The sequence below is a fragment of the Marmota monax genome, unplaced genomic scaffold (genome assembly GCF_021218885.2).
Source record: "Marmota monax isolate L192 unplaced genomic scaffold, Marmota_monax_Labrador192_F-V1.1 WCK01_AAM20220418_F8-fsc00010, whole genome shotgun sequence".
Taxonomy (NCBI): Eukaryota; Metazoa; Chordata; class Mammalia; order Rodentia; family Sciuridae; genus Marmota; species Marmota monax.
The window spans coordinates 17,285,511-17,304,764 of NW_026692321.1; the positions used below are offsets into that span (position 1 = coordinate 17,285,511).

Sequence of the window (19,254 nt, forward strand, 5' to 3'; positions counted from 1 at the left end):
GGCTGTTAATAAGCACTTTCCTAAATTAAAAAAAAAAAAAAAAGGAATGAACTACTGGGGAGGGAAAAAAAAGCTATAAAATGGTTGAATATCAAAAATACTATGCTGAGTAAAAGAAGCCAGACACAAAAGACCACATATGATAATGTTCATATAAAGTTTTCAGAAAAGGGCAAATCTGAATGGAGAGACAGAAGCAGATCAGGTTGCCTAGGTTAAAAGGAAAAAATAGATTGCCTGCAAATAAGTACAAGGGAATTTGAGGTATAATGAAAATGCCTACCCTGGATTGTGTTGATAGTTCACAGCTCTATACAATTGCTAAAAATCATTGAATTGTGCAGTTGCAATGGGTGAATTTCATGTTGTATAAATTATGTCTCAATAAAGTTTTAAAAGGGGGGAGGGGAAGAAGAGTCCACAAAGAGACAAAGCAGGATTGTCCCATGAAACGTTCTATTTTTCATTTTCACACATGGGTTTCTCTTACCTAATTTTTTCTAAGTTCCTTTTGTTATGTAAGTAATCCATCATCTGTGTTCATGTTTTTTACACTTAAAAATTCTCGTTAGCAAAAACGGAACAGAAAAAAAAATCAGACATAGTTGTGCTATGCAATCTCAATGAATGGAAAGCATTCTTCTTCGTGTGTGATTGTTTTTTTAAGACTTTCTGCCTTATTTTGAGAAAATAATTTTCCCTACTCTGTTGAAGAAGATATATCTAAATATATTATGACAGATCCTTTTAGGTTTTTTTCTTTTATGGTTTTAATAACTCTATAGTGTGTTCACATAAATTAATTTTTATCAATTTTCAGGAATGGTTCCCCAAGGTGAGGCCAACTTTGCTCCATCTCTAAGTCCTGGGAGCTCCATGGTGCCAATGCCAATCCCTCCTCCTCAGAGCTCTCTGCTCCAGCAAACTCCACCTGCTTCTGGGTACCAGTCACCAGACATGAAGGCCTGGCAGCAAGGAGCAATAGGAAACAACAAGTAAGGGGTTATTTTTATATTTTATTTTACATTCCTGATACTCTGTAGCACATTAGAGCAATGATGGGCTGATTTTATTTTTTACAGTCTAAGTAGAAGATTATTGGCTACTACTATTCATATAATGGAAGAAGTTGAATTTTATGTTATCAGTAAAGAAAATTAAGAATTTTTAACATTTAAAGTGTCAAATCATTGTTAAGGCAAATTTGTGTATTTTTAGTACAGAAAAATGATCTAGTGGTCTCCAACATTTTCTTCCTCCTCCCTATACCCCTGAAGAGTGTGATGAACTCCCATCAGTAACAGTTTCCTTGGGGCAGATATAGAAATAGATAATATTTTTAAAGTTTTCCTTAGGAAGAACATTCTTAAATCTTACAGATGTAAACCAAGACTATTATAATGTTAGAATTCATAGAGCTGAGTAGTGGGCACACAAATCTTACTCTTCTCAGTGTGTTTAAAGATTTTTATGACAATAGCAAAAGGTTCTAAGGTGGGCTGGGGATATGGCTCAGTGGTAGAGCACGTGCCTCACATATGTGGGGTACTGCGTTTGATCCTCAGCACCACATAAATAAATAAAACAAAGGTATTGTGTCCATCTACAACTCAAAACAAAACAAAAAAATGGTTCTAAGGCTTCTTGGATCATTCTACTTTATCCCTTTTTTAATATCTGTATTTTCAGCGGCCTTATCTTACCCATTTTGCTCAGAATTATCTCATTAATATAATGTCTTTTTTTCCAAATCCTGGCTGCTGAACTTTTCACACATCATTTGAGTTTTATAAGGATTTTAATTTGGTTGTGTCTTGGTTCCAATGACAGGGAAGCCATTTAATGTGACAACATAATAAGTAAGACAGTTAAAAGTTGAAAATATAAGACCATATTCTCTTAAAGTTCATTGAAAGGTGAGCAGGAAATTTTTTTTGTCAGAGAACTATGGAACTCTCAGTAAGGACTCTGTATAAATTAGAGATGGATGGAACCATCTCTGTAATATGCAAGAGGAATATATTCTAATCCCAACTTCCTACACTCCCTTTTGATTCTGTCCATCACTCTATCTCTTTACAGGCACACTCAACTCCCTTGCCCAGCTCTCCTCTGATGCTTCATACCTGGCAGCTCTCCTTAATTGAGATCCAACTAAACTCCTTCTCCATACCTCCACCTAAGCATTTAAATACAGCTTGGAGGGTGAGGGATAGGGTGCAACTCAGTGGTAGAGTGCTTGTGTAACATGCATGAGGCCCTGAATCCCATCTCCAGCAACAAAAATAGATAGATAGATAGATAGAGGAAAGGCTTGGAAAAAATATAGTTTTGCTGATGACTCTCATTCACCTATTTGTTAAAAATATTTATTTATTTATTTTTTAGTTTTAGGTGAATACAGTATCTTTATTTTATTTTTAAGTGGTGCTGAGGATCGAACCCAGTGCCTCACACATGCTAGGCGAGTACCCTTCCACTTGAGCCACAACCCCAGCCCCTCATTCACTATTTTACTGCTCTCATTTATAGTTAAATTCCTATCTACGTCCTCTCCTCCCACTCCTTGTCAGGAGTCAGGCTTTCATCCATACCATTCTACCTAAAGTGTTCTTGTCAAGGTGGTTGATCTCCTCTACCATGCAAAGTGCAATGCTTGTCAATAGCATTTGACATACTTAAGCATTTAGCATCTTGAAATTCTTTTAATTGGTTCATTTAGTTTCTGGAGCTTCTTTCTCTCTTAAGAAAGGCAACTGTCCTCCTACCTTAGTCTCTTCTGTTGGAGACCATCCTTTGCTGGGAGGTCATCTCCAGAGTTCATTCTAAGACCTCTTCCCCATATCCACTCACTTATTTGATTGTTTTAATTTTGTCCCTCTTAAGTATCTATCTATATGCTTATTACTTACCATATTTAAATGTCTAACCCAGACAGCTCTTCTAAGCAACATACTGTATATCCAGCTGCATAATTGACATCTCTACTTAGAAATCTTAATCATAACATGACAAAAACTAAAGTGAGTGCTGAGGATCTAGTTCAGAGGCAAAGCACTCACCTAGCATATGCTAGGCCGTTGGTTCAATCCCAGTACCAAAATCAAAAATAAAATATCACTAAGGTGATATTCTCCTAAAAACCCACTCTTTAACTACTTTTCCCCATCTCAGTAAGTGATAACTGCATTCTTCTAATCATTCAGAAGAAAACATTTTATCTTTCTCTTATATCCCACATCAAACAAATAACCAAATCATAAGCACTTCTTAGCATCTTTCCCTTTTTAAACTGTGGAACTCTCAGTAAGGACTCTGTATAAATTAGATATGGATGGAACCATCTCTGTAATATGCAAGAGGAATACTTAACATACTATAATGCAAGCCACCAACACCTTTTTCTGGACCATTGCAGTAGCCTCCTGTGTCCTGCCTCTACCCTTGCTATACCATAGCTTAATCTCTACATGGTAATCAGAGTAGTGTTTTTAAATCATGAGGCAGTATGTCATACCTTCACTCAGAACTCTCCAGTGGCCCCCAACTTACTCAAAATACAAAAGAGGGCCTGTAATGCCCTGCATTATCTTGTTCCTGGATACTTCTCTGACCTCATCTGTTATTCTCACACTTACTCAGTTACACCGGCTTCTGTGTATTCTTCTGTTGCTTAGATGTGCCACGTCCATTGCAAACACAATAACTTTGCATTTTTTAGTCCTTGGGCTAGAATGTTTTTCCCTTTAGTAGCTACATGGTTTGCTGGCTCTAACTGCAAGTTTCTCCTTAAATGTCATCTTATTAGACAAAGACATTAAATGTCACCTTATCATACTTCCTTGGCCGTCATTTCTAGTTTGGTTTGTTGGTTTGTTTGTTTGTTTTGGGGGGGTGGTATTGTTTTGGAGGGGTTGGATTTTTGGTTTTGAATTTGGTTTTTGAGGTAGGGTTTTCTATGCTACCATGCCCAGCTAATCATTTCTGAAACAATACTATTTGCTACCCTTGGTCCCTCCTTTATATTCTTTGCTTCTTCATCAAAATTAAGACCTGTTTATGATAGTTGATTTGTTTGTAATCCAACTAAAATATAAGGATCTAAGAGCAAGGTCTTTGCTTTCATTTACTTCTGCATCTCCATCCTGTAAAATAGGTAGCACTTCACATTGGATTCATATTAAAATGTGGATGAGAGTTTTTGTTGTCTTTCAGTAGTTTCTATGAACTTTGATTTTTCCAAATAATTTGGGAAAGAAAATAATCACCACTAGCTCTTCATACACTAACACTTGCTTATTTGGTTCATGTATAGATTATTAGTCAAAATAGGCAGTAAATCTTACCATTTTACTAATAGAAATAGTGACCACTCATTATCTCTACCACATGGGGCAGGGTACCTCAAGGAATATGATAAACGGCTCTTGCTGACAAATGACCTTTCCAGGACCTAGGACAGTGATTCAGGATGCTCACAGACTTCTTGTTCTTCCCTTGATGGATTAGACTAAAATGAAACTATTGGCAATAGTTTGAATGAATTTAAGCTAATTTATAGTCTCAAAAATAAAAATAAGCATGTGTGTGTGTAATCTGGGGGTGGGGGTGGCAGGGGGGTTAACCAGGGATTGAACCCAAAGATGCTAAACCACACAACCCCTGTCCTTTTTTTTTTTTTAATTTTGAGACAGAGTCTCACTAATTGCTTAGGGCCTTGCTAAGGCTTGCTTTGGACTTACGATCCTTCTGCCTCAGCCCCCAGAGTTGCTGGGATTACAGGCATGTGCCAAAACACCTGGCCCAAATATAAATTTGAAAGGAAATTAAGTCCTAAACATTTTTTCAATGAATATAATATCACTGTTTTTGAAGCTTCTGCATGCATTGACTTACATAGCCTTGTGCCTTCACAGTGATGATTTATGTATTAGTTGACAAATGAGCATTGTCTAAGGTAGAAATGTTCTCATTAGAAAATAAGCATAAATTAATAGGGTTTTTTATACCTTTATTTTATTTATTTTTATGTGGTGCTGAGGGTTGAACCCAGTGCCTCGCACATGCTAGGTGAGTGCTCTACTACTGAGCTACAATCCCAGCCCCTAATAGGTTTTTCTCTTACCTATAGTTGTGGGAACACTGTTCTACAAGCATAGTTGTTCAGACATTAATGATCCACTCATGCATTATTGAGCATTTCCTAAGAATATAATTTTCTGTGAGCATTTGTGTTTTATACTTATTTAGAGGAAGAATTTGCTACTTTTCTTCAGACAATAATATACTGTTCTTGGTCTTTTAATTTCAGTATGATTACCTTAATGTACTAGAAGCTGTAAATGTCAGTACTTCCTGTTTACCACTTGAGCTAATAAGGAATAAAGAAGCCATTAAGGGGGAAATCGCTTTTGGAGTCAAATTCTCCAGAATTAACAGTTGACTTATAATCATAAAATATTTGATGTTTTATAGATCTTATGAATAAAAGAAGTCATATTATTTTCCATTAGATGTGTGTATTTGTATCATTGAGAATTTTCAGAGTTCAGTTACAAAGTTTCAAGTTGAATTTACATGGGGCTTATTCTACCTACTGATAAAACTGTCTTCACATTTGAGATCTTTGGTATAACAACAGTCCAGAACTTGATCATGAAGAAGAAGTCATTAAAACAAACCATCTGAAAACATAATTGCCTTGTATTTTGTTTACTAGAAAAGACATGAAGTTATCTATGGTCAGTCCTGAAGAAATAATTGCAACTTAAAACAAGCTCTTTTCAGTTATTAAACCCATTGAACAGAATTCAAATGTATCTGAATTCGATTGAAACCTGATATATTTTAATAAGATACAGTCTTACATGTAACTTAAGAATATAAAATATTTTCTTTAGAATTGTTTTGTCTAATAAATTTTCTGATGAAAACAGAATCTAGTTACATTATTCCCATGTTCATGATCAGTGGATGTAATCTGGATTGTTTTTGAGTTAACAGTGTGTTCAATCAAGCTGTCCAGAACCAGCCTACACCTGCACAGCCAGGAGTGTACAACAATATGAGCATCACCGTGTCCATGGCAGGTGGAAACACAAATGTTCAGAACATGAACCCAATGATGGGCCAGATGCAGATGAGCTCGTTGCAGATGCCAGGAATGAACGCTGTGTGCCCTGAGCAGGTAAGAGCCACAGCTGGCACACTTGCCACACACGTACCACAGTACACCACAGTTCACTGTCCATCGGGTATATTGACAGTAACCAGAAATAATCTTGCTTCTTTATTCTTTCTTGACATCTCTTGATCATCACTGGCCCTTAAGATATACAATGGAAATTTTGATAGACTTTATAAATAAGACTTTAGTTTCATGAAATTTTAGTGTTATAAAGTAGCATACGTATTGGCTGATATATTCTGAATACATTTTCTTCATTTCCACCTTTAATTCAACAAGCATTTATTCAGCTTACTATGTATAAAGATACCTTTGCGAGACTATACATATTAACATATTAGGAGACACAACAAAACTGATAGTCAAGTTGAGTAATAAGACCAAACAGTTGTATAGGAGGTGAACCCCCAGAGGACCATACATATTAATATCAGTTGAGAGGTATGTACAGTTGACTGCTGAGTAGTGAAAAGGAAAAAGGCCTAGTCAGGAAAAGCACTGGGGAAAAGTTGCCTACAAAAAGAGAACTGAGGGCTGGGGGTGTAGTTCAATGGGAGGGTGCTTGCCTAAGGCCCAGGGTTTAATCCCTATTATCACGAAAGAGAAGAGAAGAGAAAAGAGAGAGAGAGAGAGAATTGAAAAAGAAACATTCAGTATTGGTTATTACAGCAGAGCCTAGGTTGGAAGAAAGGTTGAAAAGCCCAATGAATGTGAAAGAGAGATTTATATTTAGAACAGAATTTATATAATGTTCTTGGGGATATTGTATGCCATCTAAGTGTTTGGAGTTTGTCCTGGAGCCTCCTGCAGGTTTTTAGGAGAGAATGATTAAATTCAAAATGATATTTAAGAAGATTATATTAGAGTAATTCCAGGTGCTTACAGTTCTCATTCATGTAAGCAACCATGAAGTAAATTGTGGTGACGAGGCTACTACTACCATGCAGTCATAATTTATAGCAATTCTTAAAAATATGTAAACATTGATTATTTTTTGTATAAAGTTCCTTTTTGATTGACTATTTAAATTTCATATTTCCCAGTAATTATATAGTAAGCCTAAGGAGGTTAGCAAGGACAAAACCAGTAACTTAGTGGGATCCAAATTTTACAGCAAATTAAAGGAACTAAATAGGATTTCTTCTTGTCCTTGTTGTTATCTTGTTGTAGTCAGTTATTACAATTATTCCTGATCTTCACTACCTTAAAAAATAATAATAATAATAATAACATGAATTGGGTAAAACTGTTATATTTAAAGTGAGTTTCTTATATAGTTGGTCTTCCTTTTTTTTTTAGTTGGACACAATACCTTTATTTTATTAATTTATTTTTATGTGGTGCTGAGGATTGAACCCAGGGCCTTGCATGTGCTAGGCGAGTGCTCTACAGCTGAGCCCCAGCCCCAGCCTCACGGTCTTGCTTTTTTATTCAACTCAGCCATCTGTGATTTTTAATTGGAGTGGTTGGTCTGTTTACATATAACGTGCTTATTAGTATGGCATATACCATCTTGTTTTTTTTGTCTTAACCTTTTGGCTTTTGTGTGTGTATAATTAAATATTTTTATTCATTTTCTCTCTTTTTGGCTTATTAACTATATTTACTTGTTTTATTATTGTAGTAATTGCTTTTGAGTCTATATTAAATATCTTTGATTTACCAGTCTACCTTCAAATAATCCTAAGTAACCTTATATATAAGATCCTCATAATAGTATATTTTCATTCCTCCTTTCCTATGCTGTGTTGTTGCATTTATGTGATATGTGCCCCACAATACATGTCATTATTTTTGCTTTGAATAGTCAACTATATTTTTTTCAAATTTAAATAAGAAATTTTTTGTGTTTACTTCCAGTTTTCTTCATTTCTTTGTGTAGTTTTAGACTTCCATTTGGTATGGAAGTTTCTTTTGCCCGAAGGTCTTCCTTTAATGTTTATAGTGCACATTTGCTGCTGTTGATTCTTTTAGCTTTCATGTATCTGAAAAAAAGTTTTTGTTCTACCTTATTTTTGAAAGTTCCTTCCCCTGAATCCTAGGTTGGCAATTTTTGCTTTCAGTACTTTAAAGATGTTATTCTACTGCAACCTTCTAATGAGATATCTGCTATTATTTTTCTTTGTTCTTCTGTACTTTATTGGTTTTTTCCCTCTCTAATTTAAAATTTTATCTCTTATAATTCATTTAAGCAATTTCATTATGACATGTTTTCATATGATATTCTTTGTTTCTCATTCATCAAATTTGGACAGTGTTAGTCATTCCTTCTTCATTTTTTTTTTCTGTCGACTCCCCTCTTCTTCAAAACCTCATTTCACATGTAATAGAGCTCTTGAAGCTGCCCGTAGCCCCCTGGGTTTTGTTGGGGAGAGTGTTAGAATGAAGTTCAGTCATTCTTTCCTCTACATGTTTCATTTTAGATAGTTCTGTTGCTGTAGCTTCAGATCCACTAATTTTTTCTTTTGCAATGTCTGTTCTGTTTAGTTCAGGGTATTTTTCATCTCAGCAGGGTTTGTTTGTTTTTTATAGTACTTGGGGTTGAATTCATTGGTGCTCTATATCCTCAGCCCTTTTATTTTTTATTTTGAGGCAGGGTCTCACTAAATTGCCCTAGGCTGGCCTCAAACTTGCAAATCTCCAGCCCCAGTATCCCAACTATCTGGAATTACAGGTGTGTACCATTGCACTTGGCTGTTTTGTCCAGTTTTTCAATGGATTCAGACAGGAAGATAAATATGATCCCTGTTCCTAATAGATGTGTATGCATTGAGAGAAAATTAGCTTTTTTAAAAAAGTATAATCTATAAAAATATACAGAAAAGTATACAACTCAATGAGTTTTCACAAACCAACCACATCTGAATAACTACCACCAAATCAAGAAGCAGAACATCACCAACACCCAGGAGGTTCTTCTCATGTTCCCTTGCACACACTCTGTCTCCACAAGGAAAACTGTCTGTATTTAAAACAATGCAGTAAATTGCTAAACTTTTATTTTTCATGCCTTCCTTTTTTTGTCAGGAGATTGGGGGGTTTTTTGTTTGTTTTGTTTTAATTTGTCTTATTACACATGACAGTAGAATGTATTTTGAGATATGATACATAAATGCAGTATAACATCCCATTCTTCTAGTTGTACATGATGTGAAATTATGTTGGATATGTATTCATATATGCACATATATGCACATAGAAAAGTTTGTCTGATAAACATTCTACTACCTTTCCTTTTCCCATTCCCCCTTCCTTCCCTTCATTTCCTTTGTCTAATCCAATGAACTTCTATTCCCACCCCATATTGTGAGTTACATCTGCATATCAGAGAGAACATTCATTGGGCCTTTTTTTTTTTTGAGGGTTTGTCATTTATTTCACTTAGCATGATAATCTCCAGTTCCATTCATTTATCAGCAAATGCCATAATTTCATTTCTCTTTATGACTGAGTAGTATTCCATAGTGTATATATACTACATTTTTAATCCATTCATCTGTTGAAGGGCACCTAGTTTGGTTCCATAGCTTAGCTATTTTGAATTGAGCTACTATAAACATTGATGTGGCTATGTCACTATAATGTGCTGATTCTAAGTCCTTTGGGTATAAACTGAGGAGTGGGGTAACAGGGTCAAATGGTGGTTCCATTCCAAGTTTTCTGAGGCATCTCCAGATTGCTTTCCAGAGAGGTTGCACCGATTTGCAGTACCACCAGCAATAAATGAGCGTACCTTTTCCCCTACATCCTCACCAACATTTATTGTTACTTGTATTCTTGATGTTCGCCATTCTGACTGGAATGAGATGGTATATCAGTGTATTCTTAATTTCTCTGATTGCCAGAGACGTTAAACATTTTTTCATATATTCGCAGACCAATTGTATTTCTTCTTCTGTGAAGTGCCTTTTCAGTTCTTTTGTCTGTTTATTAATTGAGTTATCTGGGTTTTCATTATTAAGTTTTTAAAGTTCTTTACATATCCTGGAGATTAATGCTGTATCTGAGGAACAGGTAGCAAAGATTTTCTCCCATTCTGTAGGCTCTCTCTTAACATTCTTGATTGCTGATGACGTGATTCTATGTTTAGAAGATCAAAAAACTCCACCAAAAAACTTCTAGAACTCATAAATGAGTTCAGCAAAGTAGCAGGATATAAAATTAACACCCATACATTAATTGAGTTCCTATACATCAGTGATGAATCAACTGAAAGAGAAATCATGAAAACTACCCCATTTACAGTAGCCTCAAAAAAATTGGGGAAATCAATCTAACAAAAGAGGTGAAAGACCTCTACAATTAAAACTACAGAACACTGAAGAAAGAAATTGAAGAAGACCTTAGAAGATGGAAATATTTCCCATTAACAGTATAGGCAGAATTAACATTGTCAAAACAGCCATACTACCAAAAGCGCTATACAGATTTAATGTAATGCCTTTTAAAATTTCAATGACGTTCTTCTAGATATAGAAAAAGTAGTCATGAAATTCATTGGGAAAAATAAGAGGTCCAGAATAGCCAAAGCAATTTTTAGCAAGAAAAGCAAAGAAAGAGGTATCATTATACCAAACCTTAGATTATACTACAAAGCTATAGTAACAAAAAGGGCATGGTATTGGCACTAAAACAGACATGTAGACCAGTGGTACAGAATAGAAGACACAGAGACAAACCCATGTAAATACCATTATCTCATACTAGACAAAGGCACCAAAACATACATTGGAGAAAAGATAGCCTCTTTAACAAATGGTGCTGGAAAAACTGGAAATATGTGTGTAGCAAAATAAAATTAAACCCTTATTTCTCACTCTGCACAAAACTCAACTCAAAGTGGGTCATGGCCATAGGCATTAGACTAGAAACCCTGCAATTCATAGAAGAAAAAGTAGGCTCAAATCTATATCATGTCAGCTTAGGAACCAGCTCCCTTCACAAGACTCCTAAAGCACAAGAAGTAAAATTGAGAATCAACAGGTGGGATAGAATCAAACTAAAAAGCTTCTTCACAGCAAAGGAGATTGTTTTTCATTGAAGAATTTGGTCTTTAATTTAAACAACATGCTTGTAATTTGGCCTTATATTTGTCTTTAATAGATAAATGATCCAGCACTGAGACACACAGGCCTCTACTGCAACCAGCTTTCATCCACTGACCTTCTCAAAACAGAAGCAGATGGAACCCAGGTCAGTAAGAAAATGCTAAGTGCAGAGCTGTCATATGTACTCTAGATACACAGAGGACGCTGCGTAGCATCGTGGTTTAAGAACCTGACCTTGGAAGTCAGACCTGGGTGTGAGTCCTGGCCATACTTTCCTTATTTGTGTCATTGTGGGCATGATACAGAACTTTCCTGAGCTGCTGTGTAACCACAGAACTAACAAGATACCTGCTTATAGGATTGTTGAGAGGGTTAAATGAGATAAGCTTTCAGAGGATTTAACAGAGTTCTTAGAAAGGGTAGGTAGGGGAATCACACAGGTGGCCACCCATTGTTATTGTTTAAGTAACAGTGCTTAAAACTCATCTGTAATAAAAATACTCAGAAGATCTAAGTAAGTTCACACTAAACAGTGTTTGCTATGTGCTCTGCCTCCTTAGAAGTATGTTTCTGAACAGCACAAACAACAAATGGCCAAATTTCCTGTATTAACCAAACTTAGAAATTTTGGAGGTTTTAATTCACTTTGGTAATTTGGGTTTCATCTTTATCTTAAGTTTTTTTTAACATAGGTATTTTGGTGTAGATGAGATAGAAATATACATATCTCCCTTGCCTTTTGGGTGAACTATAAGAAGAAGAGAAGGAAAAAGTTTTATTGTAAAATTTATGATTTGCCAGGCACTGTGGTAGGCACTGTATGCTTTATCTCATTTAAGCCTCACTGTAACCCTACAAAGGAGGTAGTGTTCCTTTTCTTCACAGATAAAGAAACTGAACCTGAGAAGGTTTAACTATATGTACCACTTACAAAACTACAATGAGGAGGAGCTGAGATTCAGACCCAGGTCTCTCTAACACCAAAGTTCATGCTGTATCTGTCACATCACTTAGAGTCTGTTGAAAGATAAAACATTTAGACACATGTACCTAAACTGTCACATAACCAAAGAAGGCAAACTATCAAATTTATGTTACAAGTAACAAGAGCATAAGCATTCAAAGAAATAGGACTGAGGTCAGTGGAAGAGTTCTTGCCTAGTACACAAGGCCCTGGTTCAAGCCCTATTGCTACAAAGAATAAAGAAAAGAGAAATGACTGAGATGTTCAGAGAGAATTTACACAGGAGTAGGCTGAATTGGGCTTGACGGACAGTTCTCAGGCCAGGAGAAAGAGAAAGGTCTATGTAATGGTTGTTAGAAGCCAGAACAAGGGGTAGTAAAGGACAGGGAAACAGATATCTTAGCATAGTCCTGGAAAACAAAATCCACTGAAGGTTAAAAGTTTGTAGTAAGAATTTGTAGGAATCAAAATTGGTACAGTAGATGGGGACAAATTTCCAGCTTTCTTGAATACTAACTGAGTGATCTGGACTTCATCCTAAATAAACTCATCCCTGAAGGAGAACACTGATAAAGCATGCTGGCATAGGCTTTATCTTGGGGTGGAAGAGGTAAAGGAAGGCCTGCTGGGCAACTGGCTTAGGAGGAGAAAGACCAGGTAGGAGGCTGTATCCAGAGTCCGAGCTTTATGAAACCAAACTTCAGTCCTTTGATGATAAAGAAAGGGCTTTTTGTGATTGAGGAATGAAGATGGTCTTCATTTACCAGAAGTCTTTGAAAGTCTCATGCTCACAGAGTCCTGTACTGTGTAGCATGACAAATTAGTTAAAGCAAAACAACCAAGCTGTAAGTTCTGAACCTGGGATAGTATTTGAATTGAAGGAAAAACGATGCTGGAAAATCTTCAGAGGCTGGCACTCGCTGTCACCCCATTCTTCTCCCCTGGCAGATCTTCATCTTCTGTGTAGGCTTTGCCTGTCTGTGAAAGAAGTCCTTGAGTCTTAAGGCATCCTTTTTTCTAAGTAAATGTTCAAAATGGATGAAATGTGTTTTAGAGTTTTGTTTTGTTTTTAGGTTTTTTTAATTTCAAAAATAGACTTATCTAAAAATATTCTTTTACTTTTTTCTAAAGAAGCAGAATTTTCTCTCTAGTCTATTTTATCATGCTTTTCTTTATCAGGAGTGTTTTTCATTATTTGGGGACGAAAACACATTAGGCTTTACCCCATTATTTCATATTTAGGAATACATAAACATGAAAGTTATGTTGATTTAAAAATAATAGCTGAACCCAGGTATAGTGGTGCATGTCTGTAATCCCAGTGTCTCGGAGGCTGAGGCAGGAGGATTGCAAATTCAAGGTCAGCCTCAGCAATTCAGCAAGGCCCTGAGCAACTTAGACTTTGTCTCAAAATAAGAAATCAAAAGGACTGGGGGTGTGGTTTAGTGGTAAAGCATCCCTGGGTTCAATCCTCAGTATCTCCCCCATAAAATTTTTTAATTGCTGAAAAAACACTATTGTTTGTGTTCGCACGAAGTCTCAGTGGCAGAGTCTTCTTTCTGTTTTAGCCCTTTATGACACCTCTGTTTGTCTCTGTGAATTTATATTTGCCAAACAGAGATCGGAGTGAGGGAGGTAGAAATGCAGGGACAGATGTATGGAAAAAGAGAGAGGACTGGGGAGGACCAGGGGCCAGCTGTACTGGGGAGGAGGCTAGACAGAGGAAAGAAGAAGAAAGGATTGCAGAGAATGAAGAAGCAGGAGGAGGTGATAGGGGATTGTTCACCTGGGAGAGAAGAATGCCCAGGTCAAACCCCAGAGGAAAAGTAGAGACGGCGGTTACAACAGCAGTTTAGTGAGGGCACAGAGGCGGCTAGAGAGCAGACATAAGACAGTGTGCTTTAGATACCTGAAAAAAAGCTCAAAGATGAAGCATATAGGGGCAAGAAGCAAAACCTAGGAAACTAGGAAAAGAGCAAGATGAGGAGAGAAACAGTGCTAATCTAATCTAACTAGGGATTTAATTCATTAGGCACCACAAAAACACTAGTCAGGGTCTGCCTTATCTGAGAGCAAACGGAGTGGGGATGTATGTGGATTAAGAATAAGACACTACTGGCTAGACTGATACAGAAAGTTGGTAGGACATGAAGGCTGGTAGAAAACAACTTTTACTCTGTTTAGAGTAGAAAGCTTTTCAGAGGAGTGGAGTGTAATTGCCAAATATTAGTGCTAAATGACAAAAAAAAAACACATCTAAAATTCTTTATGAACCTATTAAACATAAGGCACCAGTTTGCCAAAAATTGGAGACACTTAGATGCCTTAGAAGGCGTTTCTATTCCTGCTCTGGAGCATTCAGAAGTGTGATATCGGCCTTAATCAGTTCTATTAACAACTTTTTAATAAGCTAGTTGGTAAGACTAACTTCTGGCTTTATTTTCCCAATAGAAAATGTTAGAACTATGAAAAATTGTGACATTTTAAAGGAATATATGTATTATTACTGAAAGTAAAGGGAAAATTCACACTGTCTTCAACTAGTAGATTTACTGTTATTTTTAGCTCATGTGTTTAAGGAATTGTCTATCAGGAAAAAAGTCAAATATAAAATTGTTCAAATGATAATTTGTTGTAATTCTAAAGCTGATATGTGAGGAGCTATGTAATAATATATTTAGATACTACTCAAATCTTCCGGACATTAACCTTAGTAGTGCTGATGTCCTGTTACTAAGTTGTGGTGGGTTTATTTTGCTGATACTGGGTTAAAGCCCTTAATTTCTCAGTGCCATCATAAAGATTTTTTATCCTACTAAAGTCATCTGTAGAATGCTTTTGAACTGGTTTTCCAAATAGCGTGGTTTTTTTTGTTTTTTTTTTTTTTGGACCCACCACAGGTACCATACTCTGAAACTGGGCTTTTCCCAACCTTGGCAATATTAGCAATGACACTCACTTTCAGTATTGATGGCAACCCTGTAGGGGTTGACATGACCATTCCAATTTTTATTTTATTTTTAAAGTGTGAACTTTCCAGAACCCTGAGCAAAATGAGTGCAGCGATTTTCTTTTTGTAGGACAAGAAGACAGAAGAGTTCTTCTCTGTGGTGACTACAGACTAGAGGAATGCTCTAGTGAGTTTCCACTTCAAGTAGTACCCACTCATAAGCCGGGGGGGCAGACCCTTCTGTCTAAACACATCTTTTATTTGTGTTCCAGCAGGTGCAACAGGTTCAGGTGTTTGCTGACGTCCAGTGTACAGTGAATCTGGTAGGCGGGGACCCTTACCTGAACCAGCCTGGTCCACTGGGAACTCAAAAACCCACGTCAGGACCACAGACCCCCCAGGCCCAGCAGAAGAGCCTCCTTCAGCAGCTACTGACTGAATAACCACTTTTAAAGGAATGTGAAATTTAAATAATAGACATACAGAGATATACAAATATATTATATATTTTTCTGAGATTTTTGATATCTCAATCTGCAGCCATTCTTCAGGTCGTAGCATTTGGAGCAAAAAAAAAAAAAAAAGAAAAAAATGTTCACTTTTGTTGGGAGATTGAGAGATGCTTTTGTTTCTTTGTAAAGGCCTTGGATATTAGAAACAAGGCAGAACAGTTGGACAATCTATTTCTTGAGCCAAATTTAATTATTCTTATTTTTGTAATCAGTCATTGGCTTCTTATCTGGATGAAGGCTTTTGAAGGAGAACCAAAACAACAAGTTCCAAGGGGAAGACGAAGCTCCACCTCGCTGGCTCAGTCCTGACCCTGCCCAGGAAGATAGGCCCGTGGGGCTTTGCCTGTGTCCGTCCACCAAAGGCTGTCACGTTCCTCAAAACCAACAGCCCTCCCTACCCCACCCCAGGCAGCTTGTATGTACAATCAGCTTCTTCAAGCAACTCTTTATCTGTTGGCTTCAAGATAATATTTTGCCTCCACATATGTACCCTTTCTCCTTTTTTTAAAGATGGATTTAAACCAAGATGCCTCCAGGAAAGAGGATGATATTCACAGAGGAATCCAAAAAATACAGTTTGGGAAAAAATGCAATAATTTTTGATGAGATGGGTGAAGGACAAGATGTGAGTTCTGTCAATTATTGTAGATACAGTTTCCTGATTAAATCCGGCGAAAAAGGCAGCCTGTTCTTTCTGCTTTTATTGTATTAACAGCTGAGGTAGCTAAAGTTATTTAAAATAAAATTAAATTTATGATTCAAGTAGCTTATTTTTAATCTCACTGTAAATATATTTGATTTCTTGTAGAAATTGATTTCTTTCTGTTTAATTTTATGCTTTTAATATCATATTCTTGATTTTTCTAAATTTGTGTGAAATATAACATTGATTGAATTGCAGTTAAATTTGGCTAGTAATATTTCATTATTTTAGCAATCGTGATGCCATGTGTGGATTTACTTTGGGGCTCATATCAATGTGGCACTGCCAGAAAGAGCCATTCCAGCTGAGCTAGAGCAGACTACCCCAGAGTGTCCAGGATCACCCAGCCAGAAATGCACATGCCGCTTGTACAGAGGGAAATTAGTGCTCAAAGAAAATCTGCTGTTTTTCTTAGGTTGACTTTGGGAATTTGAGTTTCCATCTGTGCAAATATAAATTTCTCTATCCTGCTCTGAGGCTAATTGGTACCATGTTTTCCCTTTGTGTCCTGTCATTCGGCCACGTCCCATCTCATCCTGGTCTCTGAGAAAGGAGCCAGTGAACTGACTTTCTAGTTCTAGAAGTTCCACCACAGGCCAGGAAAGCTTGAGAAAGCATTGTGTGGAAGAAGCAAAGTAGACCCCCATCACTCACCATTACCTGCATCCCTGGGCCTGTGAACGATGACAACACTGACCTTCTGCACCAGCTACCTCTGCTTGCGGCAGAGAAAAGGCCATAAGAACCAACATGGATGAGGAGCATGGACTCAGACTTCAAGGAAGAAGCCATTTCCCCAGGTCCTCCTTTCTGCATCTCACCACCCCTAGTTTCAGATAACTCCATTGAACAGCATCTATTCAGAAACTATACCGAATTAAAAAAAAAATTGATGGAAGGGCTCACATGGGTAGCAACTATGAAACAGAAATAGGACACTCAGTCAAAAACATTATCTCTTTTAGTTTTTCAGAAAATGCATCCTTGATTTCATTAATTTCCAGCTTGAAAGCCCAGCCATATTACTCTAGTCCCTACCAAACTGCTGTAGGAGGCCATTTCCATTGTTTGTGATATTTAGATGTGCAGACATCAGGAAGTTCACCCTTAACTTCAGCATTCCAGATGAAGTTTCCTGACTCAGTGCTTTTGCATAAGGAACTAGAAAAGAAAAGCAGTAAGGAAAATTGAAGATGCTAGCATCCTTCCCCATCCCAACTGCACCTTAAAGTATGCATGTCACCTTCAAGGTTTTATAATTGCACTGTTTGTTTTATGTATGTACAGATTAAAATTATTGCTACATTTGAGGAAAATAAAATTGCTTGCTTCTATGTAATTCCTGTCATTCCATAGGAAATTCACTTTTCCAACTACTGAATAGAATCTGTTTAACAACCTCATGGGTTGCCTCTTCATTTACAGGGAAGAAGTGAAACCTACAGTCTGCAGGAAAATACCACAACCCAGAATGACTAACAGTTAATGAAAGGATAATAAAAGAAATGATCTCTAAAACCTAAGATTCCTAATGCCTAAGATCCTCGAAGTCACTCTAATAGGAATCATCTACCCAGTGAAATTGCAAAGATCAGGGTGAAGTTGTGGTAGGGGTCTTTGAGGAAATACTAAGTTGGCCATTTATCCAAGGAGTAAACACTCTGGCCTTGTGTCTTGCCAAGTCTGCTTCAGGCAACAACACTTCAGGGTCACAAAATACCTTGTCTCTCTGTATTCTTGGTCTTTTACATACCAACATTAATTGATAGAGATGTTGGACTTCACTTGAGTGATAATGCATTCTGTGAAAGTTAAGCCCTGTTTCTTATTTATGTGTTTTTAAGGCAGCTGGAATCAACCAGTGCTTAACTAAGTGGGGAAGTAAGCAAAGGTGATTCCAGAAGGCAGGGGGCAGTCACATTCCCACACATAAATCCATACAGATTTGGTAGCTACTGTCTGACACAGTATTTATAGAGGAGCCCACCTTTTTCCCTACAGTTGTAATAAGATAAAAATGCTACTTCTCTTGGGCTGGGGTTGTAGCTCAGTGATAGAGCACTTACCTAGCATGTGTGAGGCACTGGGTTCGCTCCTCAGCACCGTTTTGATTATTTATAAATAAACAAAATAAAGGTATTGTGCCATCTACAACTAAAAGTATTTTTTTAATGCTACTTCTCTTAGATGAGGCTGAATACTGATGTAAAGTTATCCTAAGACAGAAATGAAGAACACATGGAATCAGTTGAGGAAAAATTGAGATGAGGGTAGAACAAGGAAACTTCACTTTCTTTGTGATTTTTGTGTAAATAGGTTCCATTCCTAAAGAAGATCTTAGAAACTATTTAGGCCCTGCAAAAGAAAAAGAAAGGACAATTGTCTGCTTATAAAGGCAGTTGCACTGACTTCCATGTAGACCCTCACTGCTCCCCTGAGAAGAGCAACTCCCCCTTGAATGTTGTGAGTAATGCAGAGCATGCTTGGTCCTTGGCCATTCCTGTGCTTCTGAAGAACTTGGTGATTTAATTAAACCCATTAATTCTTTTTATTGGGAAAACTGCCAAAGGGAAGCATTTCTCCATCCATAATCCTTTCTGCCAGCATTAAATTAGTTTTCTTTGTATATTTTATTTTCATTGTCACGAGAATTCATTTAACAAGATTTGAGAGAAACAGTGATTTATCCTTGTTCACTCATTCAACACCTTTTTATTCTTTATCTAGGGCTCCATGGACATGGAAGGATCCAGACAGAAATGAACCCTGCCTTAATGGAACTTATATTCACATTTGTGGGGGTGTGAGGATAGTTAGAAGCATGATTGAGTTCAGTGGTACAGAGGAGAGTTCTAAGTTGCTTTGCTAGTGAGACCATGTCCCTGGTCAA

The 19,254-nt window shown here is 36.9% G+C and overlaps 1 protein-coding gene across 11 annotated transcripts in view; it reads left to right on the forward strand.

Moving 5' to 3' along the window:
- Window positions 1-17,703, forward strand: part of Ncoa1 (nuclear receptor coactivator 1) — a 253,377-nt gene extending 235,674 nt beyond the window's left edge. For 8 of the 11 annotated variants that reach the window (XM_058578392.1, XM_046441371.2, XM_058578391.1 and 5 more), the window contains 4 exons: window positions 821-995; window positions 6,004-6,187; window positions 11,291-11,380; window positions 15,422-17,703. In XM_058578392.1, the coding sequence (XP_058434375.1) occupies window positions 821-995; window positions 6,004-6,187; window positions 11,291-11,380; window positions 15,422-15,592 (620 nt within the window). In that variant the 3' untranslated portion in view covers window positions 15,593-17,703. Of the gene's footprint in view, window positions 1-820; window positions 996-6,003; window positions 6,188-11,290; window positions 11,381-15,279; window positions 15,337-15,421 lie in introns of all 11 variants that reach the window. The other 3 variants (XM_046441373.2, XM_046441372.2, XM_046441369.2) reach the window with 3 other exon arrangements.
- Window positions 17,704-19,254: the final 1,551 nt, after the last annotated feature.